The following is a 25,386-nucleotide window of genomic DNA, read 5'->3' as shown; positions in this document are numbered from 1 at the left end:
TCTCTCTTAATAGGTTACTTCACATATGGGAAGGAGATTACAATAGGACACAGAACATGATGTTACCACATACCATTGAGTTTATTGCAAGTTTATAGCATAACAAACTGACTGAGTGAGGTTCTGTTCAAATCTTTGGTTTCTTCTCCCATCCTACACATAATGTATTTACAGTAGAAGTCGGAAGTTTACATACACCTTAGCCAAATACATTTAAACTCAGTTTTTCACAATTCCTGACTTTTAATCCTAGTAAAAATGCCCTGTGTTAGGTCAGGTAGGATCACCACTTTATTTTAAGAATGTGAAATGTCAGAATTATAGTTGAGAGAATTATTTATGTCAGTTTTTATTTGTTTCATCACATTCCCAGTGGGTCGGAAGTTTACATACACTCAATTAGTATTTGGCAGCATTGCCTTTAAATTGTTTAACTTTGGTCAAACGTTTCAGTTAGCATTCCACAAGGTTCCCACAATAAGTTGGGTGAATATTTGCCCATTCCTCCTGACAGAGCTGGTGAAACTGAGTCAGGTTTGTAGGCCTCCTTGCTGGCACACGCTTTTTCAGTTCTGCCCACACATTTTCTATAGGATTGAGGTCAGGGCTTTGTGATGGCCACTCCAATACCTTGATTTTGTTGTCCTTAAGCCATTTTGCCACAACTTTGGAAGTATGCATTATCCATTTTGATAGACCCATTTGCGACCAAGCTTTAACTTCCTGACCGATGTCTTGAGATGTTGCTTCAATATATCCACATATTTTTCTACCTCATGATGCCATCTATTTTGTGAAGTGCACCAGTCCCTCCTGCAGCAAAACATCCCAACAACATGATGCTGCCACCCCCGTGCTTCACGGTTGGGATGGTGTTCTTCGGCTTGCTAGCATCCCCCTTTTTTCTCCAAACATAACGTTGGTCATTATGGCCAAACATTTCTATTTTTGTTTCATCAGACCAGAGGACATTTCTCCAAATTTCTTTTGATTTTCTCACAATGTCAAGCAAAGAGGCACTGAGTTTGAAGGTAGGGCCTTGAAATACATCCATAGGTACACCTCCAATTGACTCAAATGATTTCAATTAGCCTATCAGAAGCTTCTAAAGCCATGTCATAATTTTCTGGAATTTTCCAAGCTGTTTAAATGCACAGACAACTTAGTGTATGTAAACTTCCGACCCACTGGAATTGTGATTCAGTGAATTATAAGTGAAATAATCTGTCTGTAAACAATTGTTGGAAATATTACTGCCAAAACTATAGTTCTGTTAACAATACATTTTTGGGGTGGTTGAAAAACAAGTTTTAATGACTCCAACCTAAGTGCATGTAAACTTCCGACTTGAACTGTACATACTGTATTTACATACAGTATGTTTAAAGAATGTGATTTACCTTTGTGGTCCTGTTTTGTAACTGCACTTTAAATAAAAATCTAATGGAGGTTGAGAATAAAGGTTGACAGGATGAATTGACCAGACTTGAAGCAATTTATTATGTTAAAAGTTGTCTTTTTATTTGCACAGATATTCTATTCTGGTGACATTGTATTTCATACTGTTCATCATTGAATAAAATAAGACTTCATGTTGCATTCATTTGTTGCTAGATCTGATAATTAATACTCTTCTTTTTACAAAAAACAAATCCTCTTTAAAATTCACCTTTGACAGTGTTTGCATTTCTTAAAATACCAATAGAAACTTTTTATTTTCACATTATTAATTGTGCTCGGTACAAAATATGCAAGTGAAGAACTCTCAAGTTTGACTTCATAGCAGTTGTACTCTGGGGTACGGGATCTGGGAATTGGGTTTAGGGGTTATTTACAATGGGTAAGACTTGTGTCATGTGATCTGGTGCGGCGCTTCGAGCATTTCCATGAGGAAAGTATCTATGGGCGTATCTCCTATCAGCTTGAAGAAGAAGAGGTGCTCCAGACACTTGAGGCCGATGGAGCGTAGTGCAGGCAGACGCAGCAACAGCTTGGCAAATCTAACCAGGAGAAAGTAGATAAGAGGGAGGAGGGAGGATTGATTACTCTTGTCTGGGGTGTAATTTTAAAGCCTTAACAAATCAAATTTTATTTGTCACATGCGCCGAGTACAACACCTTACAGTGCAATGCTTACTTACAAGCCATTAACCAACAATGCGGTTTTAAGAAAATCTCTCTCAAAAAAAAGTAAGAGAGCCGCAGTAAATAACAAGAGGTACCGTAGCACCAAGTCTAGGTCCAAGAGGCTCGGCTATATACAGGGGGTACTGGTACAGAGTCAATGTGTCAAGGTGCGGGGGCACCGGTATTGAGGTAATTATGCACATGTAGGTAGAGTTATTAAAGTGGCTATGCATAGATAATAACAGAGAGTAGCAGCAGCATGGGGTGCAATGCAAATAGTCTGGGTAGCCATTTGATTAGCTGTTCAGGAGCCTTATGGCTTGGGGGTAGAAGCTGTTTAGGAGCCTCTTGGACCTAGACTTGGCGCTCCGGTACCTCTTGCCGTGCCGTAGCAGAGAGAACAGTCTATGACTAGAGTGGCTGGAGTCTTTGACAATTTTTATGGCCTTCCTCTGACACCGCCTGGTATAGAGGTCCTGGATGGCAGGAAGCTTGGCACTACCCTCTGTCGTGCCTTGCGGTCGGAGGCCGAGCAGTTGCCATACCAGGCAGTGATTCAACTCGTCAGGATGCTCTCAATGGTGCAGCTGTAAAGCTGGATCTGAGGACCCATGCCAAATCTTTTCGATCTTAGTCCTGTGTTGATGCTTTGCCTGTTTGATCGTTCGTCTGAGGGCATAGTGGGATTCTTATAAGCTTCCAGGTTAGAGTCCCGCTTCTTGAAAGCGGCAGCTCTACCCTTTAGCTCAGTGCGAATGTTGCCTTTAATCCATGGCTTCTGGTTGGGGTATGTACGTACAGTCACTGTGGGAACGACGTACTCAATGCACTTATTGATAAAGCAAGTGACTGTGGTGTACTCCTCAATGCCATCGGAAGAATCACGGAACATATTCCAGTCTGTGCTAGCAAAACGGTCCTGTAGTTTAGCATCTGCTTCATCTCACCACTTTTTTTATAGACCGAATCACTGGTGCTTCCTGCTTTAATTTTTGGTTGTAAGCAGGAATCAGGAGGATATAGTTATGGTCAGATTTTCCAAATGCAGGGCGAAGGAGAGCTTTGTACGCATCTCTGTGTGTGGAGTAGAGGTGTAATGGTATACGCAAACCATGAAGATTAATTATGATTTATTGTCTTTAAGTCAGACTTAGCGGAGAAGGAATATGGGAAAATTAGAGCCTATATGGTTGGAGTAAAGTGTGATATTTTAAAGAGCTGCAGTGTCATATAGTAGGAAGAGTCAGACACATGTTGAATGACTGGACATTAGTGTGTATGAGTGTGTCATTTACCGAGACTAGGGATTGGATTAAATCTGTGTTGTGGGAGATTCATGTTATAGCTCGATTGAAATTGAAATGCAATGTTCCCGCGTTAACAAAGACTGCATTCACGGTAAAGGCTGAATTTGTCGGGCTAATTCTGAAATGTCCTTTACATTTTAGCGTGGGTCTTCTGGGATACTTCCACAATAGGGATTGAATGCAGCCCCAAATTAAGCAGAAAATGTATAAGACTGAAGGAGAGTGTGACTGTAAGAGACTGACCTGCCAGGCTGCTCCGGATATCTGTGTTTAGTGTAGGACTCCAGTGAGGCGTACACCTTCTCTCTCAGGGCTTCCACCTCTGTAGGATTAGACAGGCCCTTGGCATCTGGAAGCAAAGAACATTCATAGACAGAAACTTACCCTTGTGCACACAGTAGACAGTATGTGAAATATATTATAAGTGTATTTCTAATGTATTTCTAAAGTCGAATATATCATGGTCGGTGAGTTAAAAACTTTAAATTATTAAAAAAAAGCTAATTGGACAACAATCTTTAATGCTAAAATGAATGAGGATGACCATCCTCCTCTTCCTCCCTGGACGAGCCGCCTCTTGTATGATGATGGTAGTTACCTGGGTTGAAGAGAACAATGGCTCGGAGGCAGCCCAGCTCAGTCTTGTCCATCTGCATGTCTTTCATCTTAGACACCAGCTCCGTCAGCACCCTGGAGACCACAACACAGCATGAAAATACAAACAAGTCAAGGGAAAAAAACATGGTAACCATTTATTTTGCAATTCCATCTATAGATGCTCAACAAACTATCATTAATGACATTTCTACTACTGTAGAAATACCAGGGCTACATTTCTAGCCATGTTACATAAGATAAAGCTATAGTGTAGGCCACAGGAGGCTGCTGAGGGGAGGACAGGTTATAATAATGGCTGGAATGGAGTGAATGGAAAGGTATCAAACACATGGAAACGTGTTTGCTGTGTTTGATACCATTCCAGTGATTCCGTTCCAGCCATTAATATGAGCCCGTCCTCCCCAATGAAGAAGCCACCAACCACCTGTGGTGAGGGCTATGCGTTACTATGGTATCCATATTACACATGTCAAGGTGTTATATTGTTAAAGTATTTTTCTCTGACCTGTCAAAGATGGAGCCCACCCCGGCACTGTGGGCGCTGCTGCGGTGTACGTGGAGCCCCGTGGCCAATAGGATACCATCCTTCACTGTCACAGAGCGGTGGGAGAACGAGGCAATGAGCAGCTCATTCCAACCTAACAGAGAGAGAGAAAAACACACTGTGGTTAACTGGTGAGTTTAACTTGAATTGTGACTATGTTGTTGAGGCTAGAACTACCTACGTGTCCAGAGGGGTAAGGGTGTGCTAAGGAAACAGCTCTGTGCAAAAATATACTGTATTGTTCTACCGCCACTACTCATAGTAAATATTTCCATCAATGCACTAGATTAATCAATAGGTGTCTATGGTGTGTGAACAGGCATGGTGACCTGCTGTGCTGTAGCTGGAGTCTACCTGCTCGTAATAAGATGACCTGGTCGTCCAGGGCCAGCTCAGAGAAGTGGGGGATCCTCTTGGCCCACTCCACCAGGGTGAACAGCTGCTTGTCTGCTGCCTGGCAGATGTTGGTGACCGGGTCGTTCTTCTGTCAGATAGACAGAGACACAAATGGACTATTCAATAATCAGCTATGAAAGAGGACACTGAGTTTGGAATAAATAGACATGTGTAGAGTGACCTCAAGCATTCAGGTCAACGAATATGATTTGACGTAGTGGAGATCTGTCCAGAGAGAGAGCGATGGGCGGAAGGATGGACAGAGGGAGGTTTGCTTACAGAGTTGCCTGCGCTCGCCTCCATACAAGCTTCAGTCTTGGGTTCGATAGCCAGCTCTGCGTCCAGTATCTTCTCAACAGGCATATCCTCGTTAAAACTACTGGTAGACTCCACCTCATTATCACTCTTCTCCCGGCCCCGCTGACGCTCCTCCTGCACCGCTGCGCAGAGGAACACACAAACATGGGAGTCACCCACACACACACAGACACACACACACATACACACACACAGACACACACAGACACACACACAGACACACACAGACACACACAGACACACACCTTCTCTCTTCATGCCCATAGCCAGACACTTCTGATAGCGGCAGTACTGGCAGCGGTTGCGCTGGCGCTTGTCGATCAGGCACTGCTTGCTGTCTCGACACGTGTAGCTGAGGTCCTTCCTGATGGTTCTCTTGAAGAAGCCCTTGCAGCCTTCACAGCTGTACACGCCGTAGTGTTTCCCTGGAAGAACATGGAATATATAGAAGATCAATAATGTATCGATCAGATCACCTCTTAATGTAAATGAACTGTTGTTGTGTGGTTCTCTCTGGATGTTATCATTCTGTTAATGCTGTTAGTGAGGGGATATAATATGATGGAGCATTTCATAAGGTTTTGGCTTAGTTCTCCTGTAGCTATGTTGATGAAGGTGGTATGGTATACTAGTAGTAGGGAAGGAATATCTTCCAAACCATGTAACTTGTCAAGGGGAAAAACTATGGTACAGTACAGTATGGTCTAGTCAGGTAACCATCTACAGTATAGTATGGTCTAGTCAGGTAACCATCTACAGTACAGTATGGTCTAGTCTGGTAACCATCTACAGTACAGTATGGTCTAGTCAGGTAACCATCTACAGTATAGTATGGTCTAGTCAGGTAACCATCTACAGTATAGTATGGTCTAGTCAGGTAACCATCTACAGTACAGTATGGTCTAGTCTGGTAACCCGCTACAGTATAGTATGGTCTAGTCTGGTAACCAGCTACAGTATAGTATGGTCTAGTCAGGTAACCATCTACAGTATAGTATGGTCTAGTCAGGTAACCAGCTACATTATAGTATGGTCTAGTCTGGTAACCAGCTACATTATAGTATGGTCTAGTCTGGTAACCAGCTACATTATAGTATGGTCTAGTCTAGTAACCCGCTACATTATAGTATGGTCTAGTCTGGTAACCAGCTACAGTATAGTATGGTCTAGTCAGGTAACCATCTACAGTATAGTATGGTCTAGTCAGGTAACCAGCTACATTATAGTATGGTCTAGTCAGGTAACCAGCTACATTGTAGTATGGTCTAGTCTGGTAACCAGCTACAGTATAGTATGGTCTAGTCAGGTAACCATCTACATTATAGTATGGTCTAGTCAGGTAACCATCTACAGTATAGTATGGTCTAGTCAGGTAACCAGCTACATTATAGTATGGTCTAGTCTGGTAACCAGCTACATTATAGTATGGTCTAGTCTGGTAACCAGCTACATTATAGTATGGTCTAGTCTAGTAACCCGCTACATTATAGTATGGTCTAGTCTGGTAACCAGCTACAGTATAGTATGGTCTAGTCAGGTAACCATCTACAGTATAGTATGGTCTAGTCAGGTAACCAGCTACATTATAGTATGGTCTAGTCAGGTAACCAGCTACATTGTAGTATGGTCTAGTCTGGTAACCAGCTACAGTATAGTATGGTCTAGTCAGGTAACCATCTACATTATAGTATGGTCTAGTCAGGTAACCATCTACAGTATAGTATGGTCTAGTCAGGTAACCATCTACAGTATAGTATGGTCTAGTCAGGTAACCATCTACAGTATAGTATGGTCTAGTCTGGTAACCAGCTACAGTATAATATGGTCTAGTCTGGTAACCAGCTACATTATAGTATGGTCTAGTCTGGTAACCCGCTACATTATAGTATGGTCTAGTCTGGTAACCCGCTACATTATAGTATGGTCTAGTCAGGTAACCATCTACATTATAGTATGGTCTAGTCTGGTAACCCGCTACATTATAGTATGGTCTAGTCTGGTAACCCGCTACATTATAGTATGGTCTAGTCTAGGGCCTGTTGTGTTTTACCTGAGGATCGGTCCCCACAGATGGCACAGATGTGCTTGGACATGGACCCTGGGCTCATGCAGCCGTAGCTGTTCATGTGACCCAGTCCAGCTAGGCCTGGAGGAGGCTTGATGTCCTCACTGCTGCTCACATTGTTCAGAGAGTTCATCTACAGAGAGGGGACATCGACAGCAGAGAGGGGGTTAATGGGGAAATGTGTGTGGGTGTCTCACTTTCGCCAACTGCCCACTGTATCACAAAGATCAAAAGTAAAAAGCTTCCCAGTTTTGTTGAAGACAGAACTCAGCACTTCCGGGTTCAGCAAAGATCACAGTGAGTGATATATTATATGAGTCTTTCTATGACAACATCCCTATTTTAAAAAATATATATATTTCACCTTTATTTAACCAGGTAGTCTAGTTGAGAACAAGTTCTCATTTGCAACTGCGACCTGGCCAAGATAAAGCAAAGCAGTTCAACACATACAACAATAATAGAGTTACACATGGAATAAAGAAACATACAATCAATAATACAGTAGAAAAGTCTATATACAGTGAGTGCAAATTATATAGGATAAGAGAGTTAAGGCAATAAATAGGCCATGGTGGCAAAGTAATTACAATATAGCATTTAAACACAGGAATGGTAGAATGTGCAGAATATGAATGTGCAAGTAGAGATACTGGGGTGCAAAGGAGCAAGATGAATAAATAAATACAGTATTGGGATGAGGTATATTGGATGGGCTATTTACAGATGAGCTATGTACTATTTCAACCATGCATTAGCTACACATTCAGTGCCTTCCTCAGTGTATTTGTGTGTATGCACGCGTGTCAATCAATGTGCATCATTCAAACATAATAGCCCACAGGTGTGCTAACGTGTGTTTGTATTCACTCCTCCCTTGTCCTTTCTGCCTCCCCCTCCCACCTTACAGGAAGTGTTTTTTCCTTTGTCATGTGACCTGTTCCCTCTAGGTGAGGAAGTAGCAGTTCACTTTGAATGTTTACTCTCAGTAAACACCCACAGTCAACATGGACACAAGGTTCTTAAGGAAGGGCACAAAATTATATCTGCTGATACCAGTTTGAATTCTAATCGAACTCAACTGAAAACACTCAATTGAAACCTGTTACATGCAGTTCCACATGAGAGCAGTAGAGGGAGGTAGTTGGTCATTAAAGAGCGACTGCCTTTAAAATCAACTATTCCCTTTGAAAATGGCCTATGTGGTATCGATATGAGTCATAAACCGTTAATATAGTGTCAAAATTGACAATAAAGTCTAAATAGGGTAATTTTTGTAATAAAGTCAGTCTGGTCTAAAACGGAGTTTGGAAAGATTTTGCGTTACAAAGGGTAAATGAAGGTTGGGTTTTGATTTGACGATGTCCCTTTGCCCACTATAATGGGGTGACCAGCTGCGGTGATTGCTCTCTATCCAATAGCATAGACAGTAAGGCTCCGACTTTGTTTACATAAGACAACAAACACATTGTGCATTTTCTTTTAAATGAGAACTACTGCACCAAACACCTTGATTAGATATAAAATCGTGCAACTAAAACATCCTCAGCAAAAACGTCAAAATAAATGACAGATTTCTTGAGTTATCTTAGATTAATTCTGGGGATTTTGAGGAAGTGAAATAGGCTCCCGTATCTACAGTGTCTCATGGGGGACAAACATCATTAACCAAACTGTATCGGTCAGAAAACACAGGTCCAAGACTGAAAACTTGTTTTTCAAATGAGCAACAGAAAAACACACGTGCCAATTGGTGTGCTCAGTTGCTCTTTAAGGAAACTTTATAAGCCACTCTGGGCCATCTAAAGGTCTAATAGGCGTTACTTATATTTGTCCTGTTTTACACATGTACAAGTGTTGGTGTGAAATGGAAATGTGTTTTTTGCATATCCCTCAGAGAGTGGGGTCACGGCCAGGGATCAGCCATTATAGATGCCGATCCTGGAGCAATTAGGGTTAAGTGCCCTTTTCACCTTTTCACCTAGTCGGCTCTCGGATTCAAACTAGCAACCTTTCGGTTACCGGCCCACCGCTAGGCTGCCTGCCGATCATTATCAGACCATGAAGTATTTGTGTTCTTTGAAATACTTTGAGTTTTATTGAGCCTGTCTAGAGTGCCAGAGGGGCGGGGTTTACACTTTAAGGACTATTCCATTGGTTCCATTGTGCCATATAAGCTCAATCAAGCCCAGCTAAAGTATTAGAAATAGAACAAATACTATTTGAACCCAGGTCTGATCATTAAGAATGAGAACATCCTCCTAAAACTGCATTATTCTGACAGTGAGGGATGTATGCGCTGTGCTATACAGGCATGCTCAAATCAAATCAAATTGTATTAGTCACATGTGCCGAATACAACAGGTGTAGACCTTACAGTGAAATGCTTACTTACAAGCCAACAATGCTGTTTCAAAAAATACGGAAAAGAATAAGAAATAAAATTAACAAGAAATTAAGAGCAGCAGGAAAATAACAATAGCGAGACTATATTCAGAGGGGCACCGGTGCAGAGTCAATGTGCGGGGGGCACTGGTTAGTTGAGGTAATATGTACATGTAGGTAGAGTTATTAAAGTGACTATGCATAGATGATAACAACAGAGAGTAGCAGCGGTGTAAAAGGGCGGGGGGCAATGCAAATAGTCTGGGTAGCCATTTAATTAGGTATTCAGGAGTCTTATGGCTTGGGGGTAGAAGCTGTTTAGAAGTTTCTTGGACCTAGACTGCTGTGTACGCACGCGCACACGCACACACACAGGTTAAGGGACTATTGCAGGTCAAGAGACCAGCCTGGGTCTAGTGTGTTTGGGTAGTAACAGAGCTTTCTGGCCCCTAGTCGGCCTACCGCTGTGTACTGTACTCTACTGTAGACTAAAAGGCGACAGGGTCGACACACACACACTCACACACGCACATACACAAAGGCAACATATGCACGGATGACCTATATAGTTAGTCTACACACCACATCCCATGTCTTTCACTCCACACATATCAGCCATGGGGCCCTTGTTGAATACTTCATATAGCCTATACATTATTCACAGTGCTCTTAATGCTACCAACTTTTCTATACACATTTCTCTGTTGCTTGGCTCATTGAAAGTGCCGGCTCATTGAAAGTGTCTACTTCTTTGAGACCAAAAGGGAGCTGCACTACTAGCGGTAAGAAGAAATCCAATTTTAACATCCTATTGGCAATAAATGGATCTGAATCTGACTATTGCATATGTGTCCCTATTAGCTTTACAGAAGCCTGTTGGCACAGCTGTCATTAGATGACTTCCATTTGTGTACTCTTTTCTGCTAGCTAGCTAGCCTTCAAGGCTTTAGCTTAGCAGGCTGGGTCAATGATATCTCCCTCCGACTCACTAGCCATCACGCCTCATTAGCTTAGCTCAGTTAGCTCCGAGTGGGACAGCCAAATACAATTCGCTCATCCCCTCTAGGGCAGGCAGAGGCCCAGCCAGTGGTAAAGGCAGGGACTGGGCAAAAAAAAACAGTCCGAAAAGGAGACATTCTAGATTCTATTTAATGCAGGACAGAACGGCAATGTTTTTTTTTTAACTAACTGAATAAAATGTTAACTTTTAAATTCACAAGAGTAAGCCTCTATTTCCCCCATTTGTTATCTATTTGAGACTTGGACTCAAAGTAAGTGGAAGCGCTGTCTCACTAATGGAGTGGGGACGAGTGAATTGAGCAACAGAATAGAATGAGGTTCTATTTCTAGGGCAGTGATTCAGTTGTAGTCTGTGGCCATGAATGAGTCTGGGTCAGGCTAACCTAATGTAGCAGGCCTGAGCTGTGTTTCTTTCTTTCTGGTCCTGACGAGAGAGAAAAAAAACTGTCAGGGGAGGTTTTCCTCTGCACTGGTCAACCAATCCAGTAAATGTGGAGATGTTAAGATAGAGTGTTGCCTTGTTAACATCCAAAAGCAGAAGTTGTGTCACAGGCTTTTTAAATTTCCCTTGAAAACTGGATGCATTTTTGGCGACCCCACTGTGGGTGGGGTCAGGCTAGCCTTCTAGGTTCTGTTAGAACAGTGGTCACCAATCTCCAAGGCATTCCTAACAATGAAGCCTTGTGTTCCTATTTGTATTTATTTGTCTCAGGCTGTTGGCGGTAGGTGCACCTGATTCAGCTGCCCTACATGCCAGGTAGGGGAAGTGTTGCAATTTAGAACCATTTCATGTGTCTGAAGGTACAAACTCTGCCTTCTTGGAGGGCAAATCTGTTTGAAGTAACATAGCAGGTGTAAAAGTAGCTAAAACAAAGTTGATACTGTGAGATTTCAAAACGTTTAAAACCATGGCCAAAGAGACTGTCAACGAATACAGCAAAGAGCTGCTGTTTTTATGAGTGAGTTCATGTGGAAGTTTAATCAACAGTTTTATAAGCCATAAAATGTGCATTCTTCCTACCTCCACTCGTGCTACAACAAACACTGCAGCTGTAATGAATGAGTAGGAAAGTGTATAGGCGGGCTTGCATTGTTATTATCAGCGGCTTGGGTCTTCTTAAATATCGAGGAATATTTCACTTTCTCTGGTCATTGAAGTAACAACATGAATTTGTGCATGAGGCAGAAATAATGCGGTGCGACTCGAGCTTAACTATCAGCTGGAAGACGGTGTCCTTTTTTGGTCAGTGGAGGAAAGGGAGAGCGGAGGAACGTTAGGAGGTAGACCCTCAGGATGCTGCGTTCTCTCTCTCCTCTGAGACAATCAAATGCAGGCACCATCAGCCCAATAACATACAAATAAAAAGCTCTCTCAGCTGTGCCTCACATGTAATACAACAACTGATCTATTACCGGTGTGATCATATTGTCTACCTCAAATTGTTTAATATAATATAAAAAGTGGTCTGAACAGCAATACATTGGCAGGGGAATTAAAGCAAAGCCAATATGCAGTGATTACGTATTGGGCCTATCGCCTACTGCACAAACCTCATTTCTACAGTACTGTTTTTAATAGGTTAACGTTGCATAGGCTTACGTTTTTCAAGTCCTGTAAAAATAAATCTGAGCAGTTGATCTCAACCTGCATTTTGACTCAGAATGTGATCTTGACTCAGAATGTGATATGTGATCTTGACTCAGAATGTGATCTTGACTCAGAAAGGGTTGGTGACCACTGTGTTAGAAGGTTGCAGATGACCACTAAGGAGTCTGAGACTTCTGTAGTATCAGCTCTGACAGAGAAACAGTTAGAAATAAAACAGGCCAGGAAAGGCTAGTCAGCTGGGTGTAGAGTAGTCTCCTTCAATTGGCATGGCTTTGAAGCTTGGCATGCAAGGCTAGGGCATTGAGAGACTCATATAAGTGACAACAATGTATCCAATTCAGTAGTTCCAAAGCTACTTTGGTAGGTCGGCTCACCTGCTGTAAGGCCTCTCGTGTTTTTAGTGTGTTCGTGTTTAACAAGTGTGTGTGTATAGGCGTGAGCATAAATAATTGTCCAGGAGGCAGGGAGCCTAGAAGTTAAGAGTGTTGGGCCAGTAACCGGAAGGTCACTGGTTCTATTCCCCAAGCCGACTAGTGAAGAAAAATCTGTTGATGTGTCCTTGAGAAAGGAACTTAACCCAAATTGCTCCAGGGTCGTTGTCAATAATTGGCTGAGCCCTGGTCATGGCCCCTGTCTCAGGGGGAGTTGGGATATGAAGAAAATACATTTCCAATTCAAAGATAGGACAAATATAAGCAACTAATTATTATGCATGTGAATACATTGACCCTTACCTGTGGGCTGGAGAGTGTGCTGAAGCCCATGGTGGGAGTAGGGGGGATGGAGACACTTGGGGAGCCCAGAGATGACGAGGTGATGACTGAGTACGGCGAGCTGCCCTGCCCGTTGAATGGCGAGCCCAGGGTGCTCATGGGAGACGGGAGGGGCTGCCCGGGGTTGACAGAGGCACTGATGACGGAGGGGTGGTGATGATGATGATGGTGGTGGTGGTGATAGGGGTGGTGGTGAGGGGGCCCCACCATGGTGCTGAGGGACTGAGATGGGGTGGAGCTCAGGTGCGAGACCTGCACAGAAGAACCTGTAATCAGAGCAAAAAACAGCCAATCAGAGATGAGAAGGAAGGAGTTAGGAGACACGGCAATCAATAAAAGAACAGAACAGAATGGAACACAGCAGGGTTTTATTCATTAGAGCACACCGTACAATGCTACAACTGAAAACAAGCATTTCTTATTGGACCAGTTCATGTAGTTGGTGCCTCATGAATTCGACTGTCATCTATATAAACTATATTGTCCTCAAAGAGGATAACCGTTTTCATAGGGATCAATAAAGTGAAACATCCAGATGTTGCAGGTAGAAATCTACAGTGTAGAACCAAAACCCGAACCTATTCTAGTCTATTCCATATGAATATAAAATGTTCATGACTACAGCAAAAGACCTTGGTTCTGGTTCACAGACGGTGTGATGACCAATCAGACCAGAGAATAACAACTAGACCCACATCAGCCCCTTTTCACAGCAAAACGAGTTGCTTGAGTAGACAGCCAGGGGTCCAAAATGTCCATCACTCCATTTAACCTCATCACTGATCCAGCTGGTAATGCACTGTGATGGACCTGATGTAGCCTGATGTAGCTGGTCGCTTGGGGGTCAGTGCATGGGGAAAACCTGCATAAGGGACTTCCATATATCACCAGAATAGCCCAAAAGGTCAGTGCAGAGACAGGCTACACTGATCTGATCATTCATAGGAGCTTTATAAGGTCATATTCACATTATGCATCAACATGAGGAAATGTCAGGGGGATGTTACAGGGACGCTAGAGGGATGATAGAGAAAAGCTCTATGATGTTGCCCTATGACCTTAGCCAAAATAACGACAAACATTAGCCTACATCACGACGACAAACATTAGCCTACATCACGACGACAAACATTAGCCTACATAAGGAAAGTGAGACTTTAATGCTGCACAAAGATTGTTTTTTAGTTTGTATAGCAATTTGGGTTGATATGAAATTGCCATGATTGCATGAGAACAAAACGAACGAACAACAGAAGGTGATAGAAGGTTATTTCTCTTCCAAAACAAACCGACTAAAACTCCCATTATAAATCTGCGTCATCAAAAAAATCATATCAACAACCCCATTCCAACAGAAACATAATTCAACGAGAGAGGGCTTTATCAACTATCAAATCTATTTACATGTATGCAGATTGTAGCACGGCCAGGGTTTTCTTTCTAGCTGGAATATAGAATGACAGGTTGACATTTCAGGCCCCAACAATTTAAGGTTGGGCTGTTGGGCAGAGCTGTGTGTCACAGGGTTAATGGGGGGTGGCATTTGCATGGGGCATGGTTTCAGGGTCGCCATAGTCAGTCCTGGGTACAGTGATCTCTCTCATGTTACACAGGACAGAGTCTGATAGGTCAGCCAGACCAGCAGCGCTCGGACGCCAGTCTACAGTGGTCACTGATACTAGCATGTGTTAGTGGGGTTGGGACGTTTTGTGTGGCAGTGTTAAATGACTACTTGATTTTCATGCACACAGAAAAAGTCTCTCTCTCTCACACACACACACACACACACACACACACACACACACACACACACACACACACACACACACACACACACACACACACACACACACACACACACACACACACACACACACACATTACAATAAACATAACGCTCACACAAGTATAAAAAGGTTCTATCTATAAAAGTAGCAAGTCTAAAACAAGCTAAAGGAGGACAAAGGCACTTCCTCATATTGTGTAGTAACAGCTGTACCTTTAGCAGTTTCTCTGCCAAACCAGACGCAGGAAACCCCAATGTATATTTAGACAGGTTGAACAGAATCTAGAAAATAAATGTGTGCGTGTCTGTGTGTGATCACACACACACTTTCACCAACTGTCTACTATTGTGTCACAAAGGTCCAAAGACACCAACACACAGCTTGCCATTTTTGTTGAAGACAGAACCCAGCACTTCATGTTCAGCAAAGATCACAGTGAGTGATATATCATATCAATCGTTCTATGCCAACAAATACATGCCCACATACTTCCGTTAATTCATGTATTAGCTATTGTACCTAGCATACAGTCAGTGCCTACCAAGTCAGAGTATATTACTCTGGACTATATGTATGGTCAAAGTGGCCATATTGCTCCCACAATATCTATGTTACTCACTGTCAAAGTCAGGAAGGAGCATCAGGGGCTGGTAGTTTACGTACATATCTAACTCTGATTGGCTAATGTCTATTAAGTCGCTTTCCTCTTTTCCTCCGGAATCTCCGACACCTGCTATGATTCTCATGTCTGCAGGCGACACCTCGGAGGATCTGTAGGGGGCTTGACCCTTCCAACGCAGGCGGCGGGCTGGCAGCCCCCGATCATGTGTGTGTGTGTTACAAGCAGCTGTAGAGTGGCACACACACACACACTCTCTCTGTCTCTTGGCACAGCTCCTCCTGTGATATTAATGCCGGCTAAATGTCAAATTCCAACAGCAAAGAGCCTCATACACGTACAAACACGTGTACACACACACACACACACACACACATTAATAGGCATATTTGAGCAACACACACGTACACATATGAATGTACTTGAGTATGTTACCATACAAACATCATCTGTTAAGTGGTTTAGAAGTGTTTTCAAATGATTTTTTTCACTGACTTTTATAGAGATACCATCATCATAATAAAAAAATATGATCAGTGAGCGCCTTATCTAAATCATGTAAAAAGCAGGCCTGTAGCCTTTTGGCCTGGTCTGGTCTCCCCTGTCGTATTCATTATGATCTGAGAGCCAAAACTGATCACAGAAAAGCCCAGGCCTGGTGTGTGGAGACAGAGCCCACTCATTCCTGTCTAAATGGAGATGATGTCTGATCAATCAGGGACTGTATAATCCTCTTAGCCTCTGTAAGCATCTCCAACCTGGTTATTTACTGTGTGTGTGTGTGTGTGTGTGTGTGTGTGTGTGTGTGTGTGTGTGTGTGTGTGTGTGTGTGTGTGTGTGTGTGTGTGTGTGCGTGCGTGCGTGCGTGCGTGCGTGCGTGCGTGCGTGCGTGCGTGCGTGCGTGCGCTCGCTCGCTCGCTCGCTCGCTCGCGATGGGATGTATATTAGAGGTAGTGGGCTGGAAGCGGTTGAGTGGGGGCTTGGTCTACACGGCAGCATGCTGAGGCACTGTAGAACACATTTCCCAGTTGCTTGTTACATGACAAACATACACATTCATTCACACGTGCAGTCTCTGTCCCTGTTCCATGTGTCTAAAGGGATTTGGCCTAGAAAAGGAGAAAATCCTATCCTGTCTGTCAGATGGGCTCTCTCAAATACCCAGTGGGGGATTGGATGACTTTTTAATTAAAGATGTTCCTTCTCTCTTGTAGACTTGTCCCCTTTTCCTGTTGAAATGACAGAAGATGCGCCGAGCAGACATCATTAACTTGTATGGCTTAAGTATGAGAGGAGAGTGAAGTGAAATAGAGAGTCCATTCAGTCCAACTCAAAGCTTCACATTCATTCATAAAACAATTCAGTGTTACATGGGAGGATACAGTAACTTTGCTAACAGTTACTAATGGGAATATGGAGTCAACTGCTGATATACTGTATTCGTAATGGCTTGGGACCACTGGTGAATGGATTCATGCACTAAACCAGATATGCACTTTTTCCTTGTTCACGTATCAGGAAATCACACTGTATCAATTCCTACGGCAGAGGACATCTATTTCCAAGATGATTGTTCAACATTGGTCTGACCAATCAGAATCTATGCTTCAGGATTGTTTTGATCATGCGGACTGGGAAATTTTCCGGGTCGACGTATACACTGACTCAGTGACTGGGTTCATCAGGAAGTGCATACAGGATGTTGTTCCTACTGAGATTATTACAATTTATCCATCCCAGAAACCGTGGATAGATGGTAGTATTCACACAAAACTGGAAACCGCGAACACCACATTTAACCACATCCAGCTATGACCTCCGTAAGGCAATCAAGGAGGCAAAACGCCAGAACAGGGACAAAGTGGAGTAGCAATTCAACGGCTCAGACACAAGACATATGTGTCAGGGATTCCAGACAATCATGGATTATAAAGGGAAAGCCAGCTACATGGCGGACACCAACGCCTCGCTCCCGGACAAGCTAAACCCCATCTTCGCCCACTTTGAGGAAAACAATATTGAGCCATCACTGTGGGCCCCCTCCGCTCACGATGACTCTGTGCTCTAGTTCTCCATGGCCGACGTGAGTAAGGTATTTAAGAGTGTTAACCCTCGCAAGGCTACCGGGCCCAGACGGCATCCCAAGCTGCGTCCTCGGAGCATGCGCAGACCAGCTGGCTGGAGTGTTTGGGGACATATTCAATCTCTCACTGTCCCAGTCTGCTGTCCCCACTTGCTTCAAGATGTTCACCATTGTTCCTGTACCCAAGAAAGCGAAGGTAACTGAACTGAATTAATATCCCTCCATAGCACTCACTTCTGTCATCATGAAGTGCTATGAGAGGCTAGTTAAGGACCATATCACCTCCATCTTACCTGACACCCTAGACCCACTACAGATTGTATTCAGTCCCAACAGATCCACTGCCCTATCCCACCTGGACAAGAGAAATACCTATGTAAGCATGCTGGTCATCGACTACAGCTCAGCCTTTAACACCATAGTGCCCTCCAACCTCATCACTAAGCTCAGGGCCCTGGGTCTGAACCCCGCCCTGTGCAACTGAGTCCTAGACTTCCTGAGGGGCTGACCCCAGGTGGTGAAGGTAGGCAACAACACCTCTGCCACGCTGATCCTCAACACGGGGGCCCCACAAGGGTGTGTGCTCAGCCCCCTCCTACACTCCCTGTTCATCCATGACTGTGTTGCCACGCACGTCTCCAACTCAATCATCAAGCCTGCTAACGTCATAGCAGTGGTAGACCTGATTACCAACAATGACGAGACAGCCTACAGTCCCTTCAGGACTACTACAGCACCCAATGTCACAGGAAGGCCAAAAAGGTAATCAAGGAACAACACCTGAGCCACTGCCTGTTCACCCCACTGTCATCCAGAAGGCGGAGAGTACAGGTGCATCAAAGCTGGGACTGAGAGTCTGATAAACAGCTTCTATCTCCAGGCCATCAGACTGTTAAACAGTCATCACTAGCCGGCCTCCACCCAGTACCCTGCCCTGAACCTCAATCACTGTTACTAGCCGGCTACTACTCGTTACTCAACTCTGCACTTTAGAGACTGCCGCACTAGGTACATAGAGTCATTTGAATAATGTTTACATACTGTTTTACCCACTTTCTATGTACATACTGTATTATAGTCATGGCTCATCCTATATAACTACTGTTGTACACACCTTTTATATTCATATACAATCCATACTGTCTATACACACCATTTTATACACTGAGTATACCAAACATTAGGAACACCTTCCAAATATTGAGTTGGCTGGATGTTCTTTGGGTAGTGGACCATTCTTGATAGGGATGGGAAACGGTGTCCCCGGTGTGCCTGGCACCTACTACCAGACCCCGTTCAAAGGAACTTACATGCTTTGTCTTGCCCATTCACCCTCTGAATGGCACACATAAACAATCCATGTCTCAATTGTCTCAAGGCTTAAAAATCCTTCTTGAACCTGTCTCCTCCCCTTCATCTACACTGATTGAAGTGGATTTAACAAGTGACATCAATAAGGGATCATAGCTTTCCCCTGGATTCACCTGGTCAGTCTGTCATGGAAAGAGCAGGTGTTCCTAATGTTTTGTACACTCAGTGTATATATTTTGTCTCATATGATACATAATGTACTGTAACCAAGACAGAGTACCTCTCTCCTATAGCTACACACCAAACTGCACCATTTGACTGTTATCATATTACTTACACTACATTGTGGTTTGACTTATTAATAATTCAACCCTGTTACATTTAGACATGTCAACCCTGTTACATCTATCTAAATTTGTGATTTTTACAACTGTTTTTGCTTTTCAGCAACACTGTCATTATAACATCATGATAAAAGACAACACATGCTACATACAACTGTTTATGTATTCACACAAATAGCCTTGGACACGTGACAGTGACACAAGACCATTACAAATGCATGTGGTAACAGGCGTTCAATGAAACCATTTCATACATGTTCACCATCATTCCATGCATGCATCTTCATGAGTCTGTTTTCTAAGCATTGTGTAACATCATATACAATGAATAAAGTCAACCACATTCTGAGTGGGTTCCCACTGTATATAGAAACCCTGATCTCGCTCTCTCTCTCACTCTCTCTGAGGTTAACATTTCCATCCTGGTGTCTATTTCATGTCCTGATTAACAGAGGTGGGGGGGGGGGCAGTCATATGCCATGTGGCCAGGGGGTAGCAGGGGGGGGGCTCACCGTCTGTGGAGTTTGGAGAGGGAGTGTGCACGTGTGTGTGTGTCTGTGTGTCTGGGGGGGGGGGGATTAAAGGGGATTATCCCCCTGGAGGAGATGGTATATTGAAGCAGCTCTATAGAGCTTTTGGGCAGGGGAGGAACCCAGGACATGGTGCTGCTGTACAGAAAACAACTGGACCTTCTCCAAGGCTAGAAGCTTTTCAATACTGTGCCTTCACTGATCTCCACCTCTAAGAAACTGGCCACTATCTCTGACCACAATTGAACTCACACAACAAAAACAAATTCCCAAAAAGCTGATAAACATCTCAACATTGAGATGTTATGTACAAGCAGTTACTGTATGGCATAGAAATAGAATCACTATTTATGTAGATGCTCTATAGGCTATTCTATTCAATTCCCCTATAATCCTACAAGAGACTACAAAGTTCTGAAGTTGCCATAAAGAGTAAAGCCAACCACGAGCCCCTCTATCTGTGGAGCAGCACTGCTCTCCTATTCTACTGAAGCAGTAGCATTGGCTACCCAGACTGGGCCCACTACAACTGGGGCAGAAAAATTACCAATTAGATAAGGGAGCTGATTCACAATCACAAGCCTGCCGGGATACACATCAGAGCACCGCGCCTGGCCCTGACTAAATGTTATCTAATGGCCGGGCCTGCCAGCCCTGTATGTTGACACCATTTCTGTCTCTGCTATTTCTGAGTTTCCTCCATACAAAGAGAGACAGACAATCAGAACAAATGACAATAAAATGACAGAATGAAGAACAGAGCGGTGTATAGAGGACATTGGTAATAGCATCAAAGCACAATGAGTCGGGTACAAAAGAGTAGCCCACGGCAACAAGCGTGGTTGAAAGCGGAGAGCATGGCAGCAATAAGGTTATGATGAGAAGGCAGACAGGGACCTGAGATTAATCCTATATGTTGGATCAGGTCTGGACATAGCCGAGTTACTCTCAACTCCACGATGTACATCACATTAAAGGAGTTGAGAGGAGACAACTGTGGGCGGACTGAAGCCACAAGTACATAGAAGGTCCTAAGTAATCCAATTAGACGAACAGAGAGACAGATAGACAGACAAATACACAGACAGGTACACAACACACAACTACAGAATGCTCACACACACCCACACTCACGCATTTGACGAGTACCAAGCTACATACTAATAGCTGTTAAGAAACAGGTGTCTTGTTGAATGCCAAGTAAGATCGAGGGAGAGAGAGAGAGAGAGAGAGGGGGAGGGAGAGAGACCAAAGGTGCCACTTGATCTCCCCACTCTCTTCCCTCTCTTTATCTCCTAACCCCTTTACAAACACAGCAGCACATAGAGGGCCTCTCAGTGCCCCGGACCCAACACAACACAGGCCTTGTACTACCTATTAAGGGACATCATCAAATAATTGTTAATGAAACATGAGGCCCATGTTGGGTCATCGGATCCCACTGTGTGGAGAGAGAGAGAGAGAGAGAGAGAGAGAGAGAGAGAGAGAGAGAGAGAGAGAGAGAGAGAGAGAGAGAGAGAGAGAGAGAGAGGCAGAGGCAGAGGCAGAGAGAAAGAGAGAGAGAAAAAGAGAGATGGATAGAGAGAGAAAGAAAAAGAGAGAAAGAGAGAAAAAGGGAGAAAAAGAGAGAGATAGAAAAAGGGAGAAAGAGAGAGATAGAAAAAGAGAGATAGAGAGAGAGAAAGACTTAGAGAAAGAGAAAGAGAGAGAGAAAAAGAGAGAGTGAGATGCAGCTTATCTCTCAGTAGGCGTAGTTCCCAGGAGAAGACTCAGAAGTGGATACTCATCCTGTGGAGCACTGCTTATGCTCCAGACACTACATGCTATAGCACTGAATAAATCAACATTAGTTTATGTGGCTTCACCCCAGACAGACAACATTGACTTAGTCTATCTGTCTTTCATATCAGTCGGTCTATCGATCCATCTACATGTCTGTCTGTCTGCCTGAATGCCTGTCTGTCTGCTTATCTGTCTGTCTGCCTGTCTGTCTGCTTATCTGTCTGCCTGACGGTCTGGCTGTCTGTGGTGTGAAGCTCAATATGAACTGATGGTGATTTATTCAGTGATATCAGGAAGTCTCAACACTGATTATAATGAGTACTACAGAGAACACTGGTAGTTAAATCAGACTGCCATCCCAGTTCTATACAGTGTGGGGGCAATTAAGAGGGAGCACGTAGGAACGAAGCATGCTAGTGTTAATGAATAATTAACAAAGTATAACTAGGGGGACCTTTTGGGGTATTTGAGGAATCAGAGTATTTTTTGACATCCTCTTCTTGTTCTACTGTTGATGAATATAATACAGCAACATCTGTTCCCAAACCTGTGTCTAAATGTAGTCTTATTACAACAGCATTTTCTGTTATTTTTAAACAGACATTTATGTAACAACCTTTTCATGAACAAATATGTTCAGCGCTGAGAATTATGTCAATGGTATAATAACACATGAAGAGACATGTTCAATAGCAGGTTTATTAGCAGGTTTAGAGTTGCTGATTTACCTGATGGCTTGCAAACAGGGGAAAACAAGTATGTCAAACTACAGTATGGAGCCTGAACTGAAAGTAGGCCAAATAGTGTACTGAAGTTCATTGATCTTTGGCTGACACCAGTGGAGAGGCTGTAGACCCAGGATGCTGCTCGTGTTGACTTACCCTGTCTACAGACAAACTAAACCACAGCATGGTACCATATATAAAAAATACCAGATTAACTCTCGCTTTTCATTTCCAAAAAGCCTCCACTGAAATGGGTCATTGTCTTCTAGTCCTGCTGTTCCAACACCGACAGAATTGTCCTATTTTGGCCGAGAGAAAATAAAGTAGCTTACAGTATATTATAAACTCGGTGGTTCGAGCCCTAAATGCTGATTGGCTGACAGCCATGGTATATCAGACCGTATACCACGTGTATGACAAAACATTTATTTTTACTGCTCTAATTACATTGGTAACCAGTTTATAATAGCAATAAGGCACCTTGGGGGTTTGTGGTATATGGCCAATATACCACGGCTAAGGGCTGTATCCAGGCACTCCGTGTTGCCTCGTGCATAAGAACAGCCCTTAGCCATGGTATATTGGCCATATACCACACCTCCTCGTGACTTATTGCTTAATTATAAACTCGGTGGTGGAAGCCCTGAATTCTGATTGGCTGACAGCTGTGGTATATCAGACCGTATACCACGGGTATGACAAAACATTTATTTTTATTGCTCTAATTACTTTGGTAACCAGTTTCTAATAGCAATAAGAGACCTCCTCAAGCCTTATTGCTTAAATATAGTGAAGTTATCCTCACATAGCCTGGCATGAGATAACATGTACAGTAGTTTAAATACACCATCAAACCCTTTGAAATGTAATCGTATAGCCTCAAACCATTCTTTCGCATCAAATCAAATTTTATTAGTCACATGCACCGAATACAACAAGTGTTGTAAAGTGAAGTGCTTACTTACAAGCCCCTAACCAACAGTGCAGTTTTAAAAAATATGCATATGTGAGAGGCTCAGTCAGTGGACGAGTGTTAGTAGGCTTGTGTTGTCAAGGGTCCGTGCTATCTGGGATCCTTGGGGCATCCCTACCCAATTGAAGTTGAAATTTAAAATGGTTACGGTTAGGGTTAGGCAAAGGTAGGATTTAGGGTTAGGATTTCCCAAGGATTCCGAATAGCACTGACCATAGTCAACAGGACTGATCCCATGTCAGCCTTCCTAATCACCATTGGCAGTGAAAACCAGAATGACTTGGCCACATGACTTCTCACTCTCTTTGACTGCTTGCTGCAGGAAGAGATCATGGCACTCACAGCTGTGACTGTAGCGCCATATGGCTGGTTCCTACTCCACTAACGTGTCCTGCCATTGCATTGGTGCATTACAGTATGTGTTACTAGTGAATTATGTTTCATTGAATTGTGAACTAATGTGAATTCAATGTGAAATCAACAATAATTTGAACCATGTCATGGGATTTAGGTTCAAAGTTGGGTGAAAAGAATGACTAAATTCTCAAAATTCCTTTACTTTGATGACTTTTTGCAAATCAAATCAGTTTTCCACGTTGATTCAATGTCATCACATATGGGTTGTTTTTTCTGACGTAGAAGCAACATTGATCCAACCAGTTTGTGCCCAGTGGGATCATAGCAGAAGTCAGACCATGCCAATGTTGAAATAAAACAAAGTCCACCGCTGCAGAGGAGACGAACCCATACAGATGAACCTGTCCCACACTCATTTGTTCACATAACTAAACCCTAGAGAGAGAAAGAGTGAGAGAGAGAAGAGAGTGGACGAGAACAATAGAGTGAAAGAGAAAAAGAGAGAGAAAGAGAAGTAAAAATAGATCAAGATGTCTCAGATTCCTAGTCCAATGTGGGATAATGTCCTCTGTAGCAATATGAGCATGTCATTACACAAACATAACATGCTATGGATTTGTAGCCAACAAGTAATGGATTTGAGTCCTTCAGAATCCTCTCTGTAGCAGTATAATTTACTGCATGCATGGATTCATGCTTGTTCTGGTAATAATCCACTAAACTGATTCAGTGACATAATTGCTGTCACACTTTGTTTTTTATTTATTAATGAATTATTGACAATAGTTGGTGTTATAGATTGTAATGATCAATACTTTTACACTAAAATCTAAATATGAACAGGGAAATGATACAGTCACTTAGGCTGTGTGGAAATGCAATAGAATAGAAAATCATGTGCATTTCCAATACAAAGACAGAAGAAGTCTTTGGGTCCACAGGACTGCTTATTCGTGGTTTGTTGTGGTGTGGCCTCATTGTCGTTCTTTGATTGAAAAAACGATATGATGATTCAATTACGGAACGATTTCAACCAATTAAGAATAACCTGCTAAAGAGAAGTAGAGCTTGCAGTGAAAAAAATCGTATCGGCCTACCCTCTCAATGTGGTCTTGACGAACTTTCCTCGAGAACAGCCGTGAGGTGAGTGAATGTATGGCTGTCGAATGGATAAGCGCTTCTCTGCCAAGCCAGACCCATAAATAAGAACAAGGCAGCGAACAGTTTAACAAGAGGCGCGTAAGAAAGGGCATAAATTACAAAAGCGCAATTAAAGTGCCAACCCCTGACCCTGACTGAGGAGCAGAATCACTATCAGCTGACTTGAGCATTGGCACTGCCTCCTTGTCAATCAATACACATTAGGCGCCGGACAAGTGTTAACTACATAGATAACATTGCCACGCGGGATTTATTGCCGTCCGTATAAAGTCGGCTGTGCAGAGGGAATTCGGAAACTAAACAAACACAACACAGAGAACTGCAAGAGCAGCCTATGCGGGATATACCGCCCGCGTCTCAAGACTTGATAGAGAAACGGAAAAACATACTTACTTAGATGTAGATAAGAGTCATTGTTATCCATAACTGTATGGACGTTATTATTATTGTACGTTTTTTCTCTCCAAGATGAATGTTCTTGTTTAGCGTTCACAGGGCAGCATCTCTCTGTGAACGTCGTCCCCGCCTTGACTGAGTTCTCTTCTTACTGTTG

At 43.1% G+C, this 25,386-nt stretch overlaps 1 protein-coding gene across 6 annotated transcripts; it reads right to left on the bottom strand.

Annotated features, from left to right (window-relative positions):
* Positions 1 to 1,495: 1,495 nt before the first annotated feature.
* LOC109871767 (retinoic acid receptor RXR-gamma-A-like) lies at positions 1,496 to 25,385 on the bottom strand. 6 transcript variants are annotated; one of them, XM_020462758.2, is made up of 10 exons: positions 25,227 to 25,385; positions 13,123 to 13,427; positions 7,360 to 7,507; positions 5,555 to 5,734; positions 5,271 to 5,431; positions 4,950 to 5,079; positions 4,557 to 4,689; positions 4,032 to 4,123; positions 3,677 to 3,782; positions 1,496 to 2,000 (listed from the first exon to the last, which is right to left on the bottom strand). In XM_020462758.2, the coding sequence occupies exons 1-10, from the start codon at positions 25,255 to 25,257 to the stop codon at positions 1,853 to 1,855; spliced, it is 1,434 nt and encodes a 477-aa protein (XP_020318347.1). In that variant the 5' UTR covers positions 25,258 to 25,385; the 3' UTR covers positions 1,496 to 1,852. The 6 variants fall into 6 exon arrangements, with proteins under 6 accessions (XP_020318347.1, XP_020318345.1, XP_020318346.1 ...); XM_020462756.2 differs by lacking the exon at positions 25,227 to 25,385 and adding an exon at positions 15,568 to 15,815; XM_020462757.2 differs by lacking the exon at positions 25,227 to 25,385 and adding an exon at positions 15,568 to 15,815 and having other exon boundaries at positions 3,677 to 3,779.
* Position 25,386: the final 1 nt, after the last annotated feature.

The sequence above is a fragment of the Oncorhynchus kisutch genome, linkage group LG27, assembly GCF_002021735.2.
Source record: "Oncorhynchus kisutch isolate 150728-3 linkage group LG27, Okis_V2, whole genome shotgun sequence".
NCBI lineage: Eukaryota > Metazoa > Chordata > Actinopteri > Salmoniformes > Salmonidae > Oncorhynchus > Oncorhynchus kisutch.
Note: the sequence above shows the minus strand (reverse complement) of the source record. Positions and strands in the feature narration are given on the sequence as shown.